Source organism: Doryrhamphus excisus, linkage group LG2, assembly GCF_037039965.1.
Source record: "Doryrhamphus excisus strain RoL-2023G ecotype Guam linkage group LG2, RoL_Dexc_Guam_v1.1, whole genome shotgun sequence".
Classification (NCBI taxonomy): domain Eukaryota; kingdom Metazoa; phylum Chordata; class Actinopteri; order Syngnathiformes; family Syngnathidae; genus Doryrhamphus; species Doryrhamphus excisus.
Genome location: NC_136358.1, coordinates 4,413,526 through 4,436,678, shown reverse-complemented (window position 1 = coordinate 4,436,678; position 23,153 = coordinate 4,413,526). Strand labels below are relative to the sequence as shown.

The following is a 23,153-nucleotide window of genomic DNA, read 5'->3' as shown; positions in this document are numbered from 1 at the left end:
TAACAACGGTCAGGTCAGTGCAAGATGGTGGCGCCCTATTTGGCTGCGGAAGCACTTCAATTTATAACGTGCTGCGGGCTGAACACAAGCAAATATATGATCTAATTTGTTCCTGGAATTCCAACAAGGCAAGTAGTGTGAATTATATAGATGCGGGCGAACGCCTGCTGCAACGGCGAGCCTGGATGACCAAATGGCCTGCGGAAAACTAGCGCCGCCACAGACCAAAGCATGGCTGTAGTGCTAGTCTAACAACCAGGCTGAAGGCCTGACACCATGACTCTGATTCCATCTGTTCTATTCTATCATTCATCTACTGTGTACATTTCATCATTTAAAATGTGTTTAACAAGTGTAGTATATTCATTCATTCATTTTATACCGCTTATCCTCACTAGGGTCATATTTATGCTGGAGCCTATCCCAGCTGACTTCCAGCAAAAGGCATTGTACACCCTGGACTGGTCACCAGCCAATCACAGGGCACATACGTATAGACAAACAACCATTCACACTCACATTCATACCTATGGACAATTTGGAGTCGCCAAATAACCTAGCATGTTTTTGGAAACCGGAGTACCCGGAGAAAACCCACGGGGAGAACATGCAAACTCCACACAGAGATGGCCGAGGGTGGAACTGAACTAGCGTCTCCTAGCTGTGTAGCCGGTATCAGGTATAATGCTTTTGTGCATTTAACGTGTTAGCTTCCTTAGTCACAAACAAACAGTAATAGTATTAGTAATTAAAGAGAGACGGGGCAAACACTGACCATGACCACCGCTCAAGTTTTTTTCAGAAATGAATGAATTAATAAAAAGACGCTGTTTCGTGCTAGAGTATCGTCTATTATTAGTGAAAACATTGAAATACAAGTAATAAGTATTATTATGGTCACCGGGTAGCAGTAATGATACTAACCTCAGACATTACATTACCTTAAAACTGAATGAAGTCAGCCACCGCACGTCTGACACGACTGAGTGAAAAAAAGTTCTCCTCACATTCCGTGCGGAAGTGGTACGTTTTTCGCCTTCTTAAGTTTAATCAAAATAAATTTGAGGCTAACTGGTTATCTTGCTGGCACGGCGGACGAGTGGTTAGTGCACAGACCTCACAGCTTGGAGACTAGGGTTCAATTCCACCCTCGGCCATCTCTGTGTGGAGTTTGCATGTTCTCCCTGTGCATGCGTGGGTTTTCTGTGGGTACTCCGGTTTCCTCCCACATTCCCAAAAAATGCTAGGTTAATTGGCGACTCCAAATTATCCATAGGTATGAATGTGAGTGTGAATGGTTGTTTGTCTATATGTGCCCTGTGATTGGCTGGAGAGGAAAAAACAGTAGAAAATGAATGAATGAATGAATGGTTATCTTGCTAGCTAGTGACTGTCTCAAGTCTTTGCAGCATAAGTTGTGGAATGTGATGCAAACAATAAACTGGAGTGTAAAGGTGACTATAGGGGTGTTATTTCATGTCTATCGGGCTCTAATAATGTAAAAAAAAGACACATTTAATACACTTTTAGACTCAGTTTCAGCTTTTGATTTTGGTTTTTGGGCCACAAACTGCTACGGAGTGATTCCCGCTCACTCTTGATGACTCAAGCTTCTAACAAGGTCTTCTCAGCAAACACTCAACGCTCAATCTCTCACCTCTGTCTTTCCTTTCATCATACAAATATTCCTGCCCTCCTGTGGTACATCCCAAACCACCTGAAACACACCACAAAGAAAAAGGTTAAGGACATTGTCCTACAGGGGGCAATCACAGCAATCTCCCAGTTCTTTCACCGTGCGTGGCGTCTCGGTCAGCTTATTGGTGTCCACTGCCACTATGGTGTCTCTGGCACCCAGGAAAAGCACGCCAGACGTGGGATCCAGGAGGAACGTGCTGAAGTTGGCCACAGCTTTAAACACCTCTGGACCGATGATGGTGTCTGTGGACAAAGACAAGGAGCTTTTCCATTATCATGAGACAATACCACTTAGGAAAGTCATGGAGGAATACAGTGCAAATACATGATGAATAATGCAAGATACATTCAAATAGCTCATTGTGTGTCATCCTGTGTGTGTGTGTGTGTGAACAGGCGGGCTCTCAGCAAGTTTGCTGATGTGTGCGAGGGATTCCAGCGCCTCTTTTAAAAGCCCTAAAATGCTTACATTTGGCAGATTTTCTCATTTCCAGAGAGCGCCTTGCTAACTCAACACACACACACACACACACACACCAAAGAAGAACTCATCGAGACACAGCTTAACCCCATCAGCATGATTAATTTTGACATATAAATTGTGTTAATGGTGGAAAAGAAACTCATGTTTCATGTCTTTGCTCAGTCAGCAACACAGTACACAGTAGTACACTGAATATATTTAATCATATCTTTTTAAATGGGACAGCACTGAAGAAAATACACTTTGTTACAATGCAAAGTAGTCAGTGTACAGTCTATATTTATAGGTTATCACATGGTTTGTCTGGTATCAGGCCAGGTATCATGCCCCCAAGTGTCAGTATCAGCCCGATACCGGGGTCATGATACTGGGCCTGATACCAGACAAACCATGTGATGATCTTATTATCACATACTATTTAATCATGAGCTTATTATCACGTACTATTTAATCAAAAGACCATTTTGTTTCCAGAAAATGTTCAGTTTATTACATGTATTATATCTAAACAGTGTAAACACAATAATTGCAAAAATATTTCAATAATATAATATTTTATCAACAGTCTTATCTTATCAATGTCTGACAATTAAAGTTCCATTAATCAAGTTTGGGTTTTTTGGTGACTGGAGAAGCACTAAGGCACTAAGCACTCGTGTGCTGTTCTCTGATTGGTTGTTTCACGGGCACGATACCAGAGCAGCGCGCTCTGAGTGGACAGCTACGGGGGCTGATACTGGACATGGTTAAACTCTATATTTTATCAGTATCACTGCCCTGGGCTTTGACACAGTATCATTTCGGCCTTTTCCCGTATCATTCATGGGCGGTTTCTAGGGTACAGGGCCAATTAATACTGTAGTATGTGATAAATCAATTTACCGTCCCCTGAAAATGACTCGATACGACACCACTAATATCGGAACCGTTGGAAACTAAAGTGAGTCCACCCCTCGGTGAAAATATCAAGTTTCCCTGCATTTATATTTGGTTATTATTCAGTTATTCTTATTACTGTCTCTCATTCTGTTCAGGTTTGAGAAACAACCCAACACACACTCACACACACACACACACACACACACACACATTCATTCCATTTCGCATGAATGTCATTCCTCATTCACCAAGAAGCCATCTGTTCAGCTAAAAGCCTCCTGGCACTTAAAAAAGATGGAGCCCAGCATCCCGAGAAACGAGCCTTCTCATATGACGCAACACACACACACACTAAAATATAGACAGTAATATTGCATATATTTTGTACGGTAATGAATTGTTTCCTTTAATGTGAAATACGGCTCGCTCAGAGACACAATAGTTGAGAGAGTGATGACATGAGTGTTGGTGACAGAGTCTAAAGGCAAGGTCTTCCAGGCTGTCCTGGTTGTCAACCTGCACGCATCATTCCTAGAGTGACACCATCACATCTTTTAACTTCAACACTTTTAGTGTACAAACAGGATGTTGGAGCCAGAGAATCTAAATTAAAAAAAAAAAAACGCTCTTCTTTGGTATTAATCATTCATCATTCATTATACATTAAACATGACGGGGGCAGGGAGTGTGTGTGAGTGTGTGTCAGGTGAACGTCTGGTCCCTGTGGGGGTGTGTGATATACTATAAATCGGTACATAACATATTCATTCATTTTCTACTGCTGGAGCCCATCCCAGCTGTCTTTGGGCGAGAGGCGGGGTACACCCTGGACTGGTCGCCAGCCAATCACAGGGCACATATAGACAAACAACCATTCACACTCACATTCATACCTATGGACAATTAACCTAGCATGTTTTTTTGGAATGTGGGAGGAAACCGGAGTACCCGGAGAAAACCCACGCATGCACGGGGAGAACATGCAAACTCCACACAGAGATGGCCGAGGATGGAATTGAACCCTGGTCTGCGTGCTAACCACCCGGTTCAAAACATATAAAACATGAAATAACGGAAGGCGGTGTTGGAGGTGGTGGTGGTGGTGGGGGGGCGGGTGGTGTCCATTAAGACTTGAATTAACTGCCTTTCGCTATGGAGGGGACTTAACCTACTGCAAGGCACTGTGGGAATGAACCAACCAGGAACTGACACATTATACCCTCACCAACCGCCCCCCCCTCCCCTCACAGTGCTTCATCTGTCAATCAAAACTCATTGAGGGAAGAGGAACAGCAGCACGTGCACACACACACACACACACACACACACACACCAAGCCCTAAGGTGACAGGACACAGCTGTGACACCCCCCCCCCACACACACACATTCAACGCAATATTCACCACATCCTCTGTGTTGTTCTCCAGCAACAGGATATGGAAGAGCTTAGTGAGTATATCATTTACCATCAACATGAACACCTGATGACAGAGGGCGGTCATCTACACACATCCTGTCGTTGACGACTACACAAAAAAAAAAAAACCAATGGGTCAGCCCGCATCTGTAGCGTAGACAAAATATCCCTTTGTGATGTGTTGTCACAGCATTTATCATGACGGCAGCGCAGCGTTATGCAAGCTTGCATAAAGAGGAGAGGTGTGTTGCTTTGCAGCTGTGATGTGGACCTCCATTAGCGCAATAAGGCAACCATCTGCAAAAGATCAGTGACTTTTAAAACGTGGGAGCAGCTGTGTTGATTGATGCACCCCTTTCCAGTTAGGTGCAACAAAATATATAATATAGAAAAATATAAGATTTTAGCGGGGCGGCACAGGGGTCTAGTGGTTAGCGTGCAGACCTCACAGCTAGGAGACCAGTGTTCAATTCCACCCTTGGCCATCTCTGTGTGGAGTTTGCATGTTCTCCCCGTGCATGCGTGGGTTTTCTCCGGGTACTCCGGTTTCCTCCCACATTCCAAAAACATGCTAGGTTAATTGGCGACTCCAAATTGTCCATAGGTATGAATGAGTGTGAATGGTTGTTTGTCTATATGTGCCCTGTGATTGGCTGGCGACCAGTCCAGGGTGTACCCCGCCTCTCGCCTTAAGACAGCTGGGATAGGCTCCAGCACCCCCCCAACCCTCGTGAGGAAAAAGCGGTAGAAAATGAATGAATAAGATTTTAGCATGATTTACAGATGCTAGCATACACGCTGTCATTAAAAGCAGCTGATACCATAGCAGAGAAAAGGCTGCAAAGGTCATAAAAAGCATGTAAGGGGGTATCCAAACTTTATCCAGTGAGTGTCGCAAACATAAAAATTGAAAGAAGGACATTGCGCGGGCGGCACAAAGAGGTAATGATGCAACTCCACAATAGAAGAAAGCAGTTTGGTGCAGTTTTAAGCAGAAAAAAAACAACTTTCCCGTGGAAATACCTGCTCTGCAGCAACCAGGAAGTGAAAGCGCATTCACCGTGCTGTGTGAAAAGGGTTACGCATGTGCACACGAGCGTACAAAAGCGTGCACACACACTGTTCGGTTGCAAATATGAAAATTGTAGTTCATAGTTCATGGTGTTATATGTGTTAAAAAATGATTTTCATGTAAAACAACAAGCAGAATTTTACAATATGCCCAAAACAGGCCCTAAAACACCCGTACTGAATAATGAAGACACAGGTTACATTCAGTAGTCTTTCTACAATGAACAAAGACATAAAATGCATAAAATGACCAGAGCATATAGGAAGGCAAACATGTCCACTTTATCAGCTATATGTTTTTATTATTGCTACTGCCAGAAATGTCTTCATTCACATCATAGTAAGAACCTTTAAAAAAAAAAAAAAATCACATCCCAGACTGTAACTTCCCACGTCATTTTCCCGCTTGCCCAATTCTCCCACCTCCACCGACCTACTCGCTCCCTCTCCGGGGCAGCAGGCGGCTGCCTCACACTGATAAGCAGTAGCACTACTAATCAGGCTTGCCCTAAATTCACCCGTGCCTGTCAGAATGGGCATGTGAAAGTGTGTGTGTGTGTGTGTGTGTGTAAACCTGCAGCATCCCTCACGAGGGAGGTGTTTGTACATGATGTGTCCTCACATGTGACCAAGTTTCACTGCGTATGACGAGAAATTCAAGACAGCTGAAAACTAAGTGGAACAAAACAGGAAGTACAACAGAATAAGGGCATAGAAACCTGAACTAAGCCATATAAGGGGAAATAAACTGTCACGTATAGGCTGTTCTTTTCTATTCTAACTAGGAGAACCTGGATTCGGTCTGTGTGGAGTTTGAACATTCTAACTGTGCGTGTGTGGGTTTTCTCCGGGTACTGCGGTTTCCTCCCACATTCCAAAAACATGCTAGGTTAATTGGCGACTCCAAATTGTCCAAAAAAAACTGCATGGAGTCAGCCACCGCACGATTGACGTGAAAAAAGTTCTCCTCACATTCCGTGTGGAAGTGGTACGTTTTTGCCTTCTTAAGTTTAATCAAAATAAATTTGAGGCGAACTGGTTATCTTGCTGGCAAGAGTGGTTAGCGCGCAGACCTCACAGCTAGGAGACCAGGGTTCAATTCCACCCTAGGCCATCTCTGTGTGGAGTTTGCATGTTCTCCCCGTGCATTGCGTGGGTTTTCTCCGGGTACTCCGGTTTCCTCCCACATTCCAAAAACATGCTAGGTTAATTGGCGACTCCAAATTGTCCAAAAAAACTGCATGAAATCATCCACCGCACGACTGACATGATTGAGTGAAAAAAGTTCTCCTCACATTCTGTGTGGAAGTGGTACGTTTTTGCTTTCTTAAGTTTAATCAAAATAAATGTGAGGCGAACTGGTTATCTTGCTGGCACGGCGGTCGAGTGGTTAGCGCGCAGACCTCACAGCTAGGAGACCAGGGTTCAATTCCACCCTCGGCCATCTCTGTGTGGCGTTTGCATGTTCTCCCCGTGCATGCGTGGGTTTTCTCCGGGTACATTCCAAAAACATGCTAGGTTAATTGGCGGCTCCAAATTGTCCAAACAAAACTGCATGAAGTCAGCCACCGCAAGACTGACATGATTGAGTGAAAAAAGTTCTCCTCACATTCCGTGTGGAAGTGGTATGTTTTTGCCTTCTTAAGTTTAATCAAAATAAATTTGAGGTTAACTAGCCCTTTCATACTTATTGGACTGGTCGCCAGCCAATCACAGGGCACATATAGACAAACAACCATTCACACTCACATTCATACCTATGGACAATTTGGAGTCGCCAATTAACCTAGCATGTTTTTGGAATGTGGGAGGAAACCGGAGTACCCGGAGAAAACCCACGCATGCACGGGGAGAACATGCAAACTCCACACAGAGATGGCCGAGGGTGGAATTGAAAACCTAGCTGAGAGGTCTGCGCACTAACCACTAGACCACCGTGCCGCCTCGTCATCATCAACATTTATAAATTACATTATATATTTTTTGTTTGTGCAGTACTGGTCTGACTTTTTTGAGCGGCGGTTCCTGCACATATGTTGCACACATTGGCCTCCACACCGCAGCCCGAACCCCTCATCACACCAGCCCAAAGTTCCCTGCACCGTTTATATCAAGCTACCGTAAAAAGTAACACATCTGGACGCCACACCCGCGCCCCCGCCATGCTGTATACACCACGCCTGGCCTGTTCCTGCTCCTGACTGCAGAACAAAGTGGACAGTGTGTGACTGAGTTAAAGTGACAAGACACCCATTAAAGTGGACAACTTTGACCACGGTCAACTGACGGTGTGTTCAAATGCTTTTAACCGGACTTCCCAGCACGACTTGAACACATAATGTCCAAGTGACAATCCAAGCATATTTTGTTGACATGACACCCACTTGGACCAGTGACCCCTCCCTCTAAGCCAGCTGAAGCTTCCACACGTGAATATCAGCTGCAGCTCAGCTCGAACCAAAACACGGAGAGATTCCACAACAGTGCAGCACCACAACACTGATGACATTTTTTTTGTGTGTGTGCTTGTACCACCTCTTCCTTCCTTCCTCTCTTTGTCCTTCCTTGTCTCCTATTGACTGTCACTCTGATTGGCCGCCTCTTCAAGGTCAGCTGGATGTCAGTTTGTGTTGACGCTGCTCCAAATTGAATTTGGTGGCTAACACCATTTGTTTTCCATGAGCATCTTTACCATTAAACAAACATAATGGGAACATTTTAAATGAAGGATGCAGGATCGAGAAAATGGTACGGGAAACACCCCCCCCCCCCCCAAAAAAACAAAAAAAACTACATGGCGAGAGACACTGCAAGTTGATGGAACAAAACAGAAGTTTGATTGCAGCATTTTTAATTTGCTGCAATTGCCCATTGTATTTGTTCTATGGCAGGGGTCTCAAACACGCGGCCCGTGGGCCAAATGTGGCCCGCAGGACACTAGTTTGAGGCCCCCGCCTTGATATGAAAGTTTTATGTTAGTGCGGCCCGCGCAAGTTTGATATGGATGCTGTATGCTATCATGTACCCAGAAAAAAATATTTTATTATATACATATTATATATGTTAAAGGTTAAATAACTGTTAATAGTTATCCTCCCTATGCGTGTGGAAGTGGTAAGTTTTGGGCTATTTAAGTTTAAAGGAAATAACTTGGAGGCTACCGTTTAGGTCGCTAGCATTCTAGTTTGCGAGTTAGCATGTGTCTCAAGACCCTGCAGTTGCGCAATAAGTTGTAAATAAAAAGAGTATAAATGTGACTATAGTCGTGTTTTGTCATGTCTACAGGGCTCTAATAATGCTTTGTTCATTTTAATCTGAAAAAAATAATTTGTCTACCCACCAACTATATAAGTTTTTATTATTTGCTGTTTTATTATTATTATTATATTTATTTATTTATTACTGATTAATTGATTTTCTTTATTCTTGATTGAACATCCTCCAACAAGGAGTTGAGCAGTAAAACCCTCAAACTTCATTTTCCAATTTGCTTCAAGAATCCCTCGAGAGTGCGTGACACACACACTTTGACGTCAGAGACCAAGAAATATTGCATGAGAGTGTGTGTGTGTGTGTGTATGTTTGTCTGCATGTGTTACATCACGACTGTGAATCATAAAATGTCTTGCCTTCTTCCACTGTGGACTCGAATGCCTTAAGAGCCACACCTCTTAAGCACACAAATAAACCATGAGCCAAGAGACCAGTGTGTGTCTGCGTCTGTTAAATTGTGTCACAAACAACAGACCAAGCGCACAAACACAAGGGCCCTCAATTATGATTGCGTGCTTTTATTTATTCATTGACTACACAGCACACGCAGTCCTGCAATACTGAACCATGAGGCTAAATATGCTTCACGTATTTGACTTCTCACACAGTATTTGGAAGGTTTAATACACTTTGCCTTACGTAACACATGCACATTTTAGACCAGGGGTCTCAAACTAGTGTCCTGCGGGCCACAGTTGATATGAAAGTTTAATGTTAGTGCGGCCCCTGCAAGTTTGATATGGATGCTGTATGGTATCATGTACCCAGAAAAAATTATTACGTTTGATTAATGTTCATGTTAAAGGTTAAATAACTCTTAATAGTTATCCTCCCTATCCGTGTGGAAGTGGTAAGTTTTTGGCTATTTAAGTTTAAAGGAAATAACTTGAAGGCTACCGTTTAGGTCGCTAGCTCTCTAGTTTGCGAGTCAAGACCCATATTGCGCAATATGTTGTCAATAAAAAAAAAGTATGAATGTGACTATAGTCGTGTTTTGTCATGTCTACGGGGCTCTAATAATGCTTTGTTAATTTTAATCTGAAAAAAATAATTTGTCTACCCACCAACTATATGTGGTTTCTTAAGTTTTTATTATTTGCCGTTTTATTATTATTATTATATTTATTTATTACTCATTGATTGATTTTCTTTATTCTTGATTTGTTTATTTATTTTTCATCTTATTTTGTGCAGAAAAATAAAAAGTAAGATATTTGAGAACAGTGGAATGTTTTATCAGAGCTTTTATTGTACAAAATCGATGTATAAGCATGTATAAGCGTTTTTATTTGGAGAGGTCCAAAAGGTCATTTCCCACGATGCCCGACCCCGTGCATCCAGGCTGCTTTTTTGTGATGTCATCGTCACCTTGCTCCACGAGAGAGGAACTAAAGAGGCGGGGCTTTTTCCTTCCTGGTAAATACAATGGAGACCTCCGTGCCTGCACTCTCTGTCTGCACTCGTGCAGGGTTTCTAAACATGAGCGTTGTGAACTCCGCTGTGCTGTTGTGTCATGAATACAACATTACAGTGCAGGGATGTGCTCTGAGGCTCATGGCTGGTGAGGCACCGACTCAGATTTACACGTATGACCTTTGAGGTGCTGCAAAGCACTTAGCTGGTTCAGTTGATTAATTTTCTCTTCTGATCAGCAAGAGTAATGATGACTTACATTAAAGACATTATTCAAGCTGTAAAAAGTCATTGTGTATAATAATACATCTTTCTGCAGAACCAACAAAAATTGGTATTCAATCAGGAACTGTGCACGTTGAAGTGGTTTTTACTAGGAAGAAAAAAAGATTAGCTTCATATAGTGCCTTTCAATGTTTAACCCATTACTCATTCATTCCTCGGTCACACTCCAGTGGTGATAAACTACATCTGTAGTCACAGCTGCCCTGGGGTAGGTTGATTAAAATGTGGCTGCCAAATCGAATCTCTACCACAGAAGACACATTGGGTGAAGTGTCTTGCCCAAGGATACAACAACTGTGACCGGACCGGGATGGAGGAAGTGTGGATCAAACCACCAACCTTCCATCAGTGGACAGATGCGGTGAAACCTCAGTTTTGGTAGGCTTTGGTTTTCAACAAAAACTATTGCCAAAAATGCCTCGGTTTCATATGTCCAACAAACTCATCCACATGTAAACAGTTGTACTGTAATACTTCATGTGACCAGTAGATGTAGTAGTTATAAGAAGAAGAAGCTCAGGAAGTCCACTAAGTCAAAATGTCTCACATTGTTTTAAACCAGTGAAAGGTCTTGTAGGACGTTACAGAGCATGATGTTATCGCTGCCATCTTTACTACCGAGCTGCCCGGAGGAAGCTGTAGAGAAGCTTACGGCCTATCCCCGGGTGTAATCCGCCCACCCATTCTTTCCCGCCAATAACACGCACCCGCACAACTTGCTCCACAACTGGTGTGTGTGGGCGTGTGCTGTAAGTAGAACTAAAAGTGGGTCATCTGCTGGGGTCAATAGTGAGTCACAAACAAGTCGCAGTACGGTAGATCCCCACCAATCTGCACCCCGACATTCACAACAATATAATTGCTCCAGTCAAATATTTTTTTCAATGATAACTTACATAGAATGTGGTTTGATGGCACTATCTGCAGGAAGACGCAATGTTGTGTTACAGTATGCCTGGAATTGTTATACTAATCCAATTCTAAGATGCTTTTGTCATTTAATGTTGTATACAAGAAAGCACAGCTGGGATAGGCTCCAACACCCCCCGCGGGGCGGCACGGCGGACGAGTGGTTAACGCGCAGACCTCACAGCTAGGTTCAATTCCACCCTCGGGCATTTCTGTGTGGAGTTTGCATGTTCCCCCCCGTCCGGGTACTCCGGTTTCCTCCCACATTCCAAAAACATGCTAGGTTAATTAGCGACTCCAAATTGTCCATAGGTATGAATGTGAGTGTGAATGGTTGTTTGTCTATATGTGCCCTATGATTGGCTGGCGACCAGTCCAGGGTGTACCCCGCCTCTCGCCCAAAGACAGCTGGGATAGGCTCCAGCACACCCGCGACCCTCTTAAGGAAAAGCGGTAGAAAATGAATTAATGAACGAATATCTAGGGATATTGCTGAAATAACTAAAATAGGGGCCGAGTGGTTAGCGCGCAGGCCACACAGCTAGGAGACCCGAGTTCGAGTCCACCCTCGGGCGAGTTTGCATGTTCTCCCCGTGCGTGCGTGGGTTTTCTCCGGGTACTGCGGTTTCCTCCCACATTCCAAAAACATGCTAGGTTAATTGGTGACTCCAAATTGTCCATAGGTATGAATGTGAGTGTGAATGGTTGTTTGTCAGTTTTATGGTTGTTTGTCTATATGTGCCCTGTGGTCGGTTGTCTTCGGGCGAGAGGTTGGGATAGGCTCCAGCATACCCGCGACCCTCATGAGGAAAAAGCGGTAGAGAATGAATGAATGAATGAATGAATGAATGAACAAGTAAGCACAACATCCAATTAAACCCAATTAAAATGGATACCGACTCAGCATTGGTACGATAATATCATGGTTCATGTTTCCATCTAGATCGGATGGCAATGGCAACAATGTCTTCAATGACATTGTGGAAACTTATGGGTACTTTATTTTTAATTTTAATGCAAAGGAGTGAAACAAGCAACATTTCTGCACGTAACAAATTAGCATGAAAGCCATCAAAAATATGTATTTTTAGGAATTTTTATAGGTGTGTGCATTATTTGTGGTTTTGTAACCTACGGGGATCTACCATACATGGAGGAATCCAAACGTTTCTTGTATTATTTTCACCTTAAGATATAGATTTAAGTTTTATACATCACTCCACTAGAAACAAAAAGAAGCACGCCTTCATAAAGTATTGAAAGGATGCGTCTCATTTGGTCGTGTCCTTGCCTGAGGAGGCACTCCCCTCCTGAGAGCTGCTGTTTCATTACGTAATCAGATCTGTCAGTCATGTGTGAGGAGGGCCGGCGAACAGAAACACAACAGAATTCGCGAGCGCAATATTTGTTTGCTCTCTCACACACACAGTGTTATGATATAAACGCCACATATTCAGGCCTTTTATGTTTTCCTGCCTTGCTTATCTCCCCCCACGGTTTCAACCACTCCACAGGCCAGCGGGGGTGGTCACTCCGGTCTAATAAGCCCCTGTCACACAGACAAGAGAGAGAAATCGCCCCCCTTGAACCGGTCAGACCAAGTGTCTGCTTGATTAAAGCTAAAGGGAGAAGCCGAGAATGGGAAGGATGGACCTTCCTCTTCATCTGTTCTTGGCCTGACGAGACATGGCAGGTCGGCTCGACTGGAGCCCTCATGCAACCTCTTCTTATTACATTGCTGACGAAAGAAGGCCTTCATTTTTATTTATTTAGCAACACAGAAAGCAGCTCACATATACTCTTCGTTCCTCTGACGGCAAACTCCTGTCCGCACCCTTAATAGCCAAGTTCCGTACCTGGGGGGGACAGAGTCTTTAGTTTCGCTGACCCCTCCCCTCTGGAATTATCCCCTGCACCTATAATTGCACTGACCTGTCCACCTTTAAGTCTCATGTTAAAACCCATCTCTTCCAACTTGCTTGTTTACCATTTTTGCTTAGTTATTGTTATTTTAAATGTATATGTCTTGTATTCGGCGGCACGGTGGTCAAGTGGTTTGCGCGCAGACCTCACAGCTAGGAGACCAGGGTTCAATTCCTCCCTCGGCCATCTCTGTGTGGAGTTTGCATGTTCTCCCCGTGCATGCGTGGGTTTTCTCCGGGTACTCCGGTTTCCTCCCACATTCCAAAAACATGCTAGGTTAATTGGCGACTCCAAATTGTCCATAGGTATGAATGTGAGTGTGAATGGTTGTTTGTTTATATGTGCCCTGTGATTGGCTGGCGACCAGTCCAGGGTGTACCCCGCCTCTCGTCCGAAGACGGCTGGGATAGGCTCCAGCACCCCCACGACCCTCGTGAGGAAAAAGCGGTAGAAAATGAAAGAATGAATGAATGAATGTCTTGTATTCATCTATTGATTGTATTTTTTGCTCGATTGTAAAAATGCCTTTCAGTTTTTAAAAAAACATGTTAGGTGGCCAAGTGGTTAGCATATATTGCCCACAAACTCAGGAGATCGGGAACATCTGGGTTTGAATCTCTGTGTGGAGTTTGCAGGTTTGTGGCTGGGATAGGCTCCAGCATACACATGCTTGTGCACACACACACACACACACACACACACATGGTTGTGACTGTGGGGCAATAAAAAGATTAAATATAAGCTAAAATATGTCTCTACTTTGGTCCATAACCTTTGCTTTGCGTGCCATGTTTAACCCGAGGTCGATAACAAGCGCTTCACAATGGCTGGCTTGATCTGATGACACACACACGTGCACGTGTATACACACACACACATACACACTCATACAGATAAGGAAAAAGCACAAAGGCACAGGGTAAACAAAGCTATCATTACAGTGTGTGTGCTCTTCTCACAGCGTCTTGTGCATAACAAACACATACGTAGAGTTTCATCAAACTAATAATTAAATGAAAGCGTCCATTGTCTTATTGACTGTACGTCTATGTCAGTCTGGGCCTCCAGCAAGAACACATGCAAACCTACACCACATGCAAAACCAGTCAGGAACACAACTGAACCATAGCACATCTCCGATGACACTGTCCCACGCCTCACCTTCAATTGTGTGTGTACTAAGTCTCCTATGTTTGTGTGCAGAAATGACTCATGGGAAATATCCGCCCAATGAAAACCCAAAACATGGCCCGTATGCTCCGATGCACATGCAGGAGATGCACAGTCACTGCTGACTGACTAAACTTTTCACACACACACACACATGTAACACGCATGTAAAAGCAACAAAGGGAAGCGGTACACTCTGGGTACACACACACTTGCACTGTCTGTTAAGCTGTTAATACGGTTAATCATTTGTCAAACACAAAGCTCATATTGTGTGTGTCGGGTAATGTGTGCAGACCCTAAACACACCTAGACGACACACACACACACACACACACACACACACACACACATGACGCTTCAAACTTAAAGCCTATTAGTAGACGCCACACCCCCCAAATTACCTCCTAAATCCACACACAGGCACACATATGCACACACAGTGTGAGCTTACCCATATGTTTGTGTGTGGGGAGGGGGGGGGGGTAATTCCATATTGCCCCTAAGTCTAATGCATTAAGTCCTATAGCTCCTTGTTAGCGCTAAAGGCAGGCCTTTGCAAATAACACATTAACATAACATTAGCAGATTATTGGGTTTGATTCCAGCATTTTGATGAGTGTTTTAGTTACATTATGAATAATAATAATATCAAAGACTTCTTTCTGGCTTCCCATCACACGGTTTTATTCGTATTTAATCGTCCATGCTGTTAGCAATCCGCGGCACGCTGCGCTTAATATTCCAGCATTACGTCCATTGTGAGTCATCGGGAAGCAGCAGCATTTTAATCTCATGAACTGCCCGGATCCCATTTCCATTCGGTCCCATTTTGACCAAGGGAGGACAGATGGAGGGGGAGGGGGGGGGGGGGCGAGTTATATAAAGAGCACTTAAACTGATGAGATTGCTCGAGATGCTCTTTGACGTCACGGCACCAGCGGCGCCGATGACGCGCAACAATCGCAACAATACGTCTGCTGTCCAAAGCTCAACACATTACTTGTTAATTCATGTTTCTTTTGTGTCTGTACACACACACACACACACACAACTTAAATTATGATAATGTGGTTTGCCATTAATGTATCTTTACAGCACTGCTGTGTGTGTGTGTGTGTGTGTCCCAGACAGGTTGAGGCGGGGCGGCTACTGTACATGGTCTCATTCAGTACACCATTGTCTACCATCGCACACAAAAATACTCCATCTGGATTTAACTAAGCAAATAACCCTAACTGAGCCAGTAGCTTCTCATTTGTGAAACTCTGGAAAGACACATCTTGTGGTTGTGGAAAAAATATCCATCTGTTTCAGAAGGGTGAAATTATTGGAATGCATATCTAGGGATATTGCTGAAATAACTAAAATTGGGGCCGAGTGGTTACACAGCTAGGAGACCCAAGTTCGAGTCCACCCTCGGGCATCTCTGTGTGGAGTTTGCATGTTCTCCGTGCGTGCATGGGTTTTCTCCGGGTACTCCGGTTTTTCCTCCCACATTCCAAAAACATGCTAGGTTAATTGGCGACTCCAAAATTGTCCATAGGTATGAATGTGAGTGTGAATGGTTGTTTGTCTATATGTGCCCTGTGATTGGCTGGCGACCGGTCCAGGGTGTACCCCGCCTCTCGCCCTAAGACAGCTGGGATAGGCTCCAGCACCCTCATAAGGAAAAGCGTTAGAAAATGAATGAATGAACGAATGAATATCTAGGGACATTGCTGAAATAGCTAAAATAGGACCCGAGTGGTTAGCGCGCAGGCCACACAGCTAGAAGACCCGAGTTCGAGTCCACCCTCAGGCATCTCTGTGTGGAGTTTGCATGTTCTCCCCGTGCGTGCGTGCGTGGGTTTTTTATCCGGGTACTCCGGTTTTTCCTCCCACATTCCAAAAACATGCTAGGTTAATTGGCGACTCCAAATTGTCCATAGGTATGAATGTGAGTGTGAATGGTTGTTTGTCTATATGTGCCCTGTGGTCGGTTGTTTTCGGGCAAGAGGCTGGGATAGGCTCCAGCATACGCATGGCACTCAAGAGGATAAGCGGTAGAAAATGAATGAATGAACTAAAATAGGGTGAATAACTGTCCAAAAACGGTATTAAAAAGCAGAAGGACAGTGGTCCAAATCTCCCATCATCAATCCGGTGTCTTGGCAAAAATGTATAACAACACGAACAGACATAAATGTTTGCAGAAGCGTGTCAAAATATAACATTATTATTAATATTAGGGTGATTTGTTGTTTTTGTTTGCCCTTCCCCAAAAAAACAGAAGTTATACTACCATAAGTACATATAATCTCCATCATGTTCCAAATATTCTTAATGGGGTTAAGGTCTGGACTCTGCTCCTATAGCTGACCTCATTCTGGGCACATTACGTTGTTCTTCATCTGCAGCGTCAGTGTTTTAGGTCAATTCTCAAAAAGCCCCCTCTCATGAAAAATGTCTCCATACTCCTTCACTTGCTCTTTCATCACAGCCATGTTGTCCTCCCTCATCCTTCCTTCTCTCCCTGTGCCTCATTTCCACCTCACACGCCAATTAAAAGCAACCACAATAAAGCGAGCAGAATGGGGGGGGTGGAATAATGGGAGTGTGTGTGCACAGAGGGTGTGTTTTAACGAGAGGTTTGTCCACACACACACACACACACACACACACACAGTAAAGCCTACTTCTAGTATTAAGACACAAATGGCATACGGTAGCACCTAGACACAATAGGAAGTGTATGCGTTCATCTGTAAGGGAAGTTTCCTTTGTTTCCTGTTCCTGTCATTTAGGCTTTCCTTTTAACCCCCACCACCACCAAACACACACGCGTGCATTCACAGTTATCAGTTTCATTCAGAGGAGCCAGCCTGCACATTTTTCCATATGGTGTGTGTGTGTGTGTGTGTGTGTGTGTGTGTGTGTGTGCTTCACTGAGGTGTAAATGAGCTGCATGCATCTTTATTTTTCTTTGAAAACCGGTTGAGTCAAAGGCAGTCAATGCAAACAGGTTCAACCTGATGAACGAGAAAAAGGGAAAGTATATTTGTGTTATAATCCAGCTAGTGAAGAAACATATAAATAAAAAAATGCCGAGCTGGCATATACGGTACGCACGCAAGGCATGCAAACCAAGTAGAATTACACAAAGAAACATCCACAAGGTTAAACACATGGCGAGGATGCCATCGCTGCCTCAGTGTGACCTTTGACCTTGCCTCAAACCTGGGATGCTCCTGGATCAGCCTGCCATTTATTTTTATTAATAATGAACTCAACACAAATTACATGTCCCTGCACAATTTTAATTCAAGGACAATCATTAAATGACCTGACTTTGTTCTTTTATGTGTCAGCTACATTAGCAACATGATTGACGATGGTTGGCCCCAGACAGGGGTCACCAGTTGGAATGCACAAACATTCATTCAGGGGGTGCTGGAGCCTATCCCAGCTGTCTTCGGGCGAGAGGCGGGGTAAACCCTGGACTGGTCACCAGCCAATCAATATAGACAAACAACCATTCACACTCACATTCATACCTATGGACAATTTGGAGTCGCCAATTAACCTAGCATGTTTTTGGAATGTGGGAGGAAACCGGAGTACCCGGAGAAAACCCACGCATGCACGGATAGAACATGCAAACTCCACACAGAGATGCCCGAGGGTGGACTCAAACTCGGGTCTCCTAGCTGTGTGGCCTGCGCGCTAACCACTGGTCCCCTATTTTAGTTATTTCAGCAATATCGCTAGATATTAATTCATTCATTTTCTATCGCTTTTCCTTACGAGGGTCACGGGGGTGCTGGAGCCTATCCCAGCTGTCTTCGGGCGAGAGGCGGGGTACACCCTGGACTGGTGGCCAGCCAATCACAGGGCACATATAGACAAACAACCATTCACACTCACATTCATACCTATGGACAATTTGGAGTCGCCAATTAACCTAGCATGTTTTTGGAATGTTGGAGGAAACCGGAGTACCCGGAGAAAACCCACACTTGAACATGCAAACGCCACACAGAGATGGCCGAGGGTGGAATTGAACCTTGGTCTCCTAGCTAACCAATCGACCACCGTGCCACCCCATGCACAAACATCTTAATCTCTATTCAAACCAACATGAAATCTAAATCCTAAATATCACCGATTCATTATTACACTCATGGATTCTCGCTTTGTACGGCGGGCATTTCCTCCTAGGCCACGGCGAATTGGCTCCGCTGCCCTGGTTTTCTACCCACTGACAGTCGACACCATCGCCTTAAAACAATCAGCAGTCTCTACTCGAAGCAAAATAAATCATGATTCACATCTTTTGTACCATGCAGCCCTCGCCACAGCTATAATAGAACTCATCCCACAGGTGATGAAGACAACTCCACCTTTAATTCCATCATAGCTCTTGTAAGGATGGTCTTGATTTGATTAAAAAAAAAAAAAAAAGTAGCTAAAAGCCAAGGCTGCACTTTAACTCAAAAGTTAAATTGAAAAAGTGCTCGAAAGCTTCAGGGCTTAAGTGTACCCGCCTGTGTCTAAATGCCCAAAACTGTTCTCTATGAATAATAATTGCTTTCTACTTCTATCTGATAGGATTTCCACGCAACGGAGGGCTGGAAGGAGAGCGAGCCGATGGCTTGGAAGGAATTCCAATGAGCTGATGATTAATGCTTGAGGTGCTATCTTCTAAAACTCTAAAAAAACATTTGAACACTTCAGAGAAATACAGTAAGCAGCGAGCGACGCAAGATGGTTGACAGTGCAATCCGTTTATGTTTATGTTTATGTTTATGTTTATGTCACCTTCGGACAGGCTGACTGATGTCCACATTAGCGGTTGTGGAACACAGTCATCCTTCTTTATCGGCATTGCGCTGACACCACAATATTTTATACTCTTATCTAACAGAGCTGAGGCAATCATTTTGTTTTATGTCTTGTCCGTAACGACAATAAAGATTTTGTACATGCACAGATCTTTACTGTAAAAAAGTGAAATATTTAGGGAAGGCAAAAGACAATGAAGCTGAGCCATTAAAAACACACAAAGCGAACCTGCTTGTGTGGCGTGTGCGTGCGTGTGTGCATGCGTGTGGCCTTTTGACGTCTGACTCCGGCTGACCTTCACTCTTGACGAGCTTACAGGAGCGCCTATGCGATCTGACCCTTGGCAAACAACAACGTGGGAGAGTGCTCCAACTACAACGTGCGTGTGCGGTGCTAATGGCATTCCCTGAGGGGGGGGGGGGGGGGGGCTTAATGTGAGGGTTGAAGGCGAGTGGGGAGCATTATGGGTAAAAGCATGAAGAAGTGAGGGAATGTTTGCATGTATCCTGTATGGATTTGTGTCTGCTACCTGTTTAGACAACAAACAAGGTGGGTCTGAATTGCTTGTGCCCTCTTCTGGTAGCTGAAAGAAGACAAAATATAGGACTGGGCAGACAGACATTTTTTTTTTACATTTTTAAATAATGTATAACTTTGCATGTGCGGTGTGGACATGACCTACAAACCCTAACACAGACAGCAGTTGCATTGTTGACTCTCCAAGAACTATAGAATTTCAGAAAAAGACGCTACTTTCGCATGTTGATCTTGATCTGACAAAGCTTAACTAACTTTGATCGATTGTAGAATTACGACAGCTTCTGCTTGTACATGTACTGTGTACCACGGTAGCTGTTGAACTCCGATGACAAAAAAAAAAGCCACTTGTTGAGAGCTGGGAACACCGAGTGCAGGTAGGACTGCAAGGTTTATAGTGTGCACTGTGCCACTTCCAAATTACATTACATGCTATAGCTTACCGTCTGATAAACTTCAAGCTGTCCTGTTCTCGCAAGACAGCTTTCCGCTAAATGAGAATTACCATCATCACCACGGATTTCAGCATCAACATTTGCAATAATGTTTTAATCTCATGCCATCATCTCCTGACAACTCTTTGAAACTCCATTATGTCTATTGCTTCACTACATAGCATTTCAGAAAAAGACGCTACTTTCACATGTTGATCTTGATCTGACAAAGCTTAACTAACTTTGATCGATTGTAAATTACGACAGCTTCTGCTTGTACATGTACTGTGCACCACGGTAGCTGTTGAACTCCGATGACAAAAAAAAAGCCACTTGTTGAGAGCTGGGAACACCGAGTGCAGGTAGGACTGCAAGGTTTATAGTGTGCACTGTGCCACTTCCAAATTACATTAAATGCTATAGCTTACCGTCTGATAAACTTCAAGCTGTCCTGTTCTCGCAAGACAGCTTTCCGCTAAATGAGAATTACCATCATCACCACGGATTTCAGCATCAACATTTGCAATAATGTTTTAATCTCATGCCGTCTCCTGACAACTCTTTGAAACTCCATTATGTCTATTGCTTCACTACATAGCATTTCAGAAAAAGACACTACTTTCACATGTTGATCTTGATCTGATAAATCTTAACTAACTTTGATCGATTGTAGAATTATGACAGCTTCTGCTTGTACATGTACTGTGCACCACGGTAGCTGTTGAACTCCGATGACAAAAAAAAGCCACTTTTTGAGAGCTGGGAACACCGAGTACAAGGTTTATAGTGTGCACACTGCCACTTCCAAATTTCAGCATCAACATTTGCAATAACGTTGTCTATTGCTTCACCACATTTTTTGTTCATAGACACTGGCTTATTTCTGAGCCAAACAAAGGCAAAAAACTGAAGAAAAGTCAAGCTAAAACAGACGTCGAAAGCCCTGGTGACGACTTCTTTTCCCATGGTAGCACCCAACCACACTAGCCTCTTTCAGCAACACTGTGATGGGAAAGTAATGGGAGGAGGGTGGGAGAAGAATGGCAGTGAAATGGAGAACAACGCAGGGACGAGAAAGTGCTCCCTTGTCCTGGCGTATAAGGGCTTCCTTTTTTATTTACAATAGAGCGGCAACACAAACACATAATCCACTGTAAGTCCACATGTGTTGTCACCAGCACTCTCCAGCCTGAAGCTCCAGTATGAAAGCATGTCACGTTGAGGATTTAGCACAGCATAACTGGACAAAGCACCTGACGACAGTGTCAAATCCTCTTGTGGCTACTAAGAAACAACAGCAGCCTCCCATGACAAAGCCCAAGAGTTTCTGTTTTTATCTCCTGCGTGTAGTAGAACAGAAGCGCTGAAAGGCCTGTCTCTCTCAGTGGGACTTAATTCCCCTTTTTTTTTTTTTCCATAAGGAACCACCATCCACGCCCACACAAACACATAGTTTGCCTCAAGCCAAGTGAAAATATTGGCACTGAAGCGCGTGAAACAATAAATGTTCGTGACTAGAGCGACTCGTGTTTGAATAAAGAGTCTGCTTCACTATAAACACAGTGAAGCTGCACCATTCTGCAAAAAATGTGAATCATAATTTCTTGCATAGAATTGAGATTGCAATTTTCAGGGACTTTTTTTTTTACACATGGTCGTGGTTTTTATATTATCCATCCATACCGCTTATCCTCAAGGTGGTCGCGGCCGTGCTGGAGCCTATCCCAGCTGTATTCGGGCGAGATGCTGGGTACACTCTGGACTGGTCACCAACCATTAAATGTCACAGGGCACATATAGACAAACAACCATTCACACTCAGATTTATATTATTATTCATTCATTCATTCATTCATTTTCTACCGCTTTTCCTCACGAGGGTCGCGGCCGTGCTGGAGCCTATCCCAGCTGTCTTCGGGCGAGAGGCTGGGTACACTCTGGACTGGTCACCAACCATTAAATGTCACAGGGCACATATAGACAAACAACCATTCACACTCACATTTATATTATTATTCATTCATTCATTTTCTACCGCTTTTAATCACGAGGGTTGCGGCCGTGCTGGAGCCTATCCCAGCTGTCTTTGAGCGAGAGGCGGGGTACACTCTGGACTGGTCACCAACCATTAAATGTCACAGGGCACATATAGACAAACAACCATTCACACTCACATTTATATTATTATTCATTCATTCATTTTCTACCGCTTTTCCTCACGAGGGTCGCGGGGGTGCTGGAGCCTATCCCAGCTGTCTTCGAGCGAGAGGCGGGGTACACTCTGGACTGGTCACCAACCATTAAATGTCACAGGGCACATATAGACAAACAACCATTCACACTCACACTTATACTATTATTCATTCATTCAGTTTCTACCGCTTATCCTCAAGGTGGTCGTGGCCGTGCTGGAGCCTATCCCAGCTGTCTTCAGGTGTGAGGCTGTGCACACTCTGGACTGGTCACCAACCATTAAATGTCACAAGGCACATATAGACAAACAACCATTCACACTCACATTTATACTATTATAATTATTATTATTATGCTCCACATTGTGCCTTGAATATTCTCATTCTTCCACGTCATTGTCCCTGTTCAGGTTGTTTGAGTCGTCTTCATGGGTTCCTGGTCAAAGACTACATAGGTCTTTTATCTCCCATCAAGTCTTTTATAGTCTTTGAGCATGAAAGGGTTAAGACTTGTTAAGTCTTTGAGCATGAAAGACTAGTCTTTGTCTTTAAGGATAACTGATGAAGTGATAAAGCCTGCTCAGATGAGGCACATAACGAACCGTCCTGAACAGTCCAGTTGTGATGGATTCAATGCCCTGAT

General features: G+C 43.8%; 2 protein-coding genes across 2 annotated transcripts in view; both read right to left on the bottom strand.

Moving 5' to 3' along the window:
- LOC131126257 (carbohydrate sulfotransferase 12-like) overlaps nt 1-23,153 on the bottom strand; it is a 138,992-nt gene that overhangs the window by 13,833 nt on the left and 102,006 nt on the right. The window lies entirely within an intron of this gene.
- Nucleotides 1-23,153, bottom strand: part of sema4f (sema domain, immunoglobulin domain (Ig), transmembrane domain (TM) and short cytoplasmic domain, (semaphorin) 4F) — a 34,366-nt gene that overhangs the window by 6,784 nt on the left and 4,429 nt on the right. Inside the window, exons 2-3 of the mRNA XM_058066389.2 lie at nt 1,796-1,941; nt 1,658-1,717 (exon numbers count right to left, since the gene is read on the bottom strand). Coding sequence (XP_057922372.2) covers nt 1,658-1,717; nt 1,796-1,941 — 206 coding nt within the window. The remainder of the gene's footprint in view (nt 1-1,657; nt 1,718-1,795; nt 1,942-23,153) is intronic.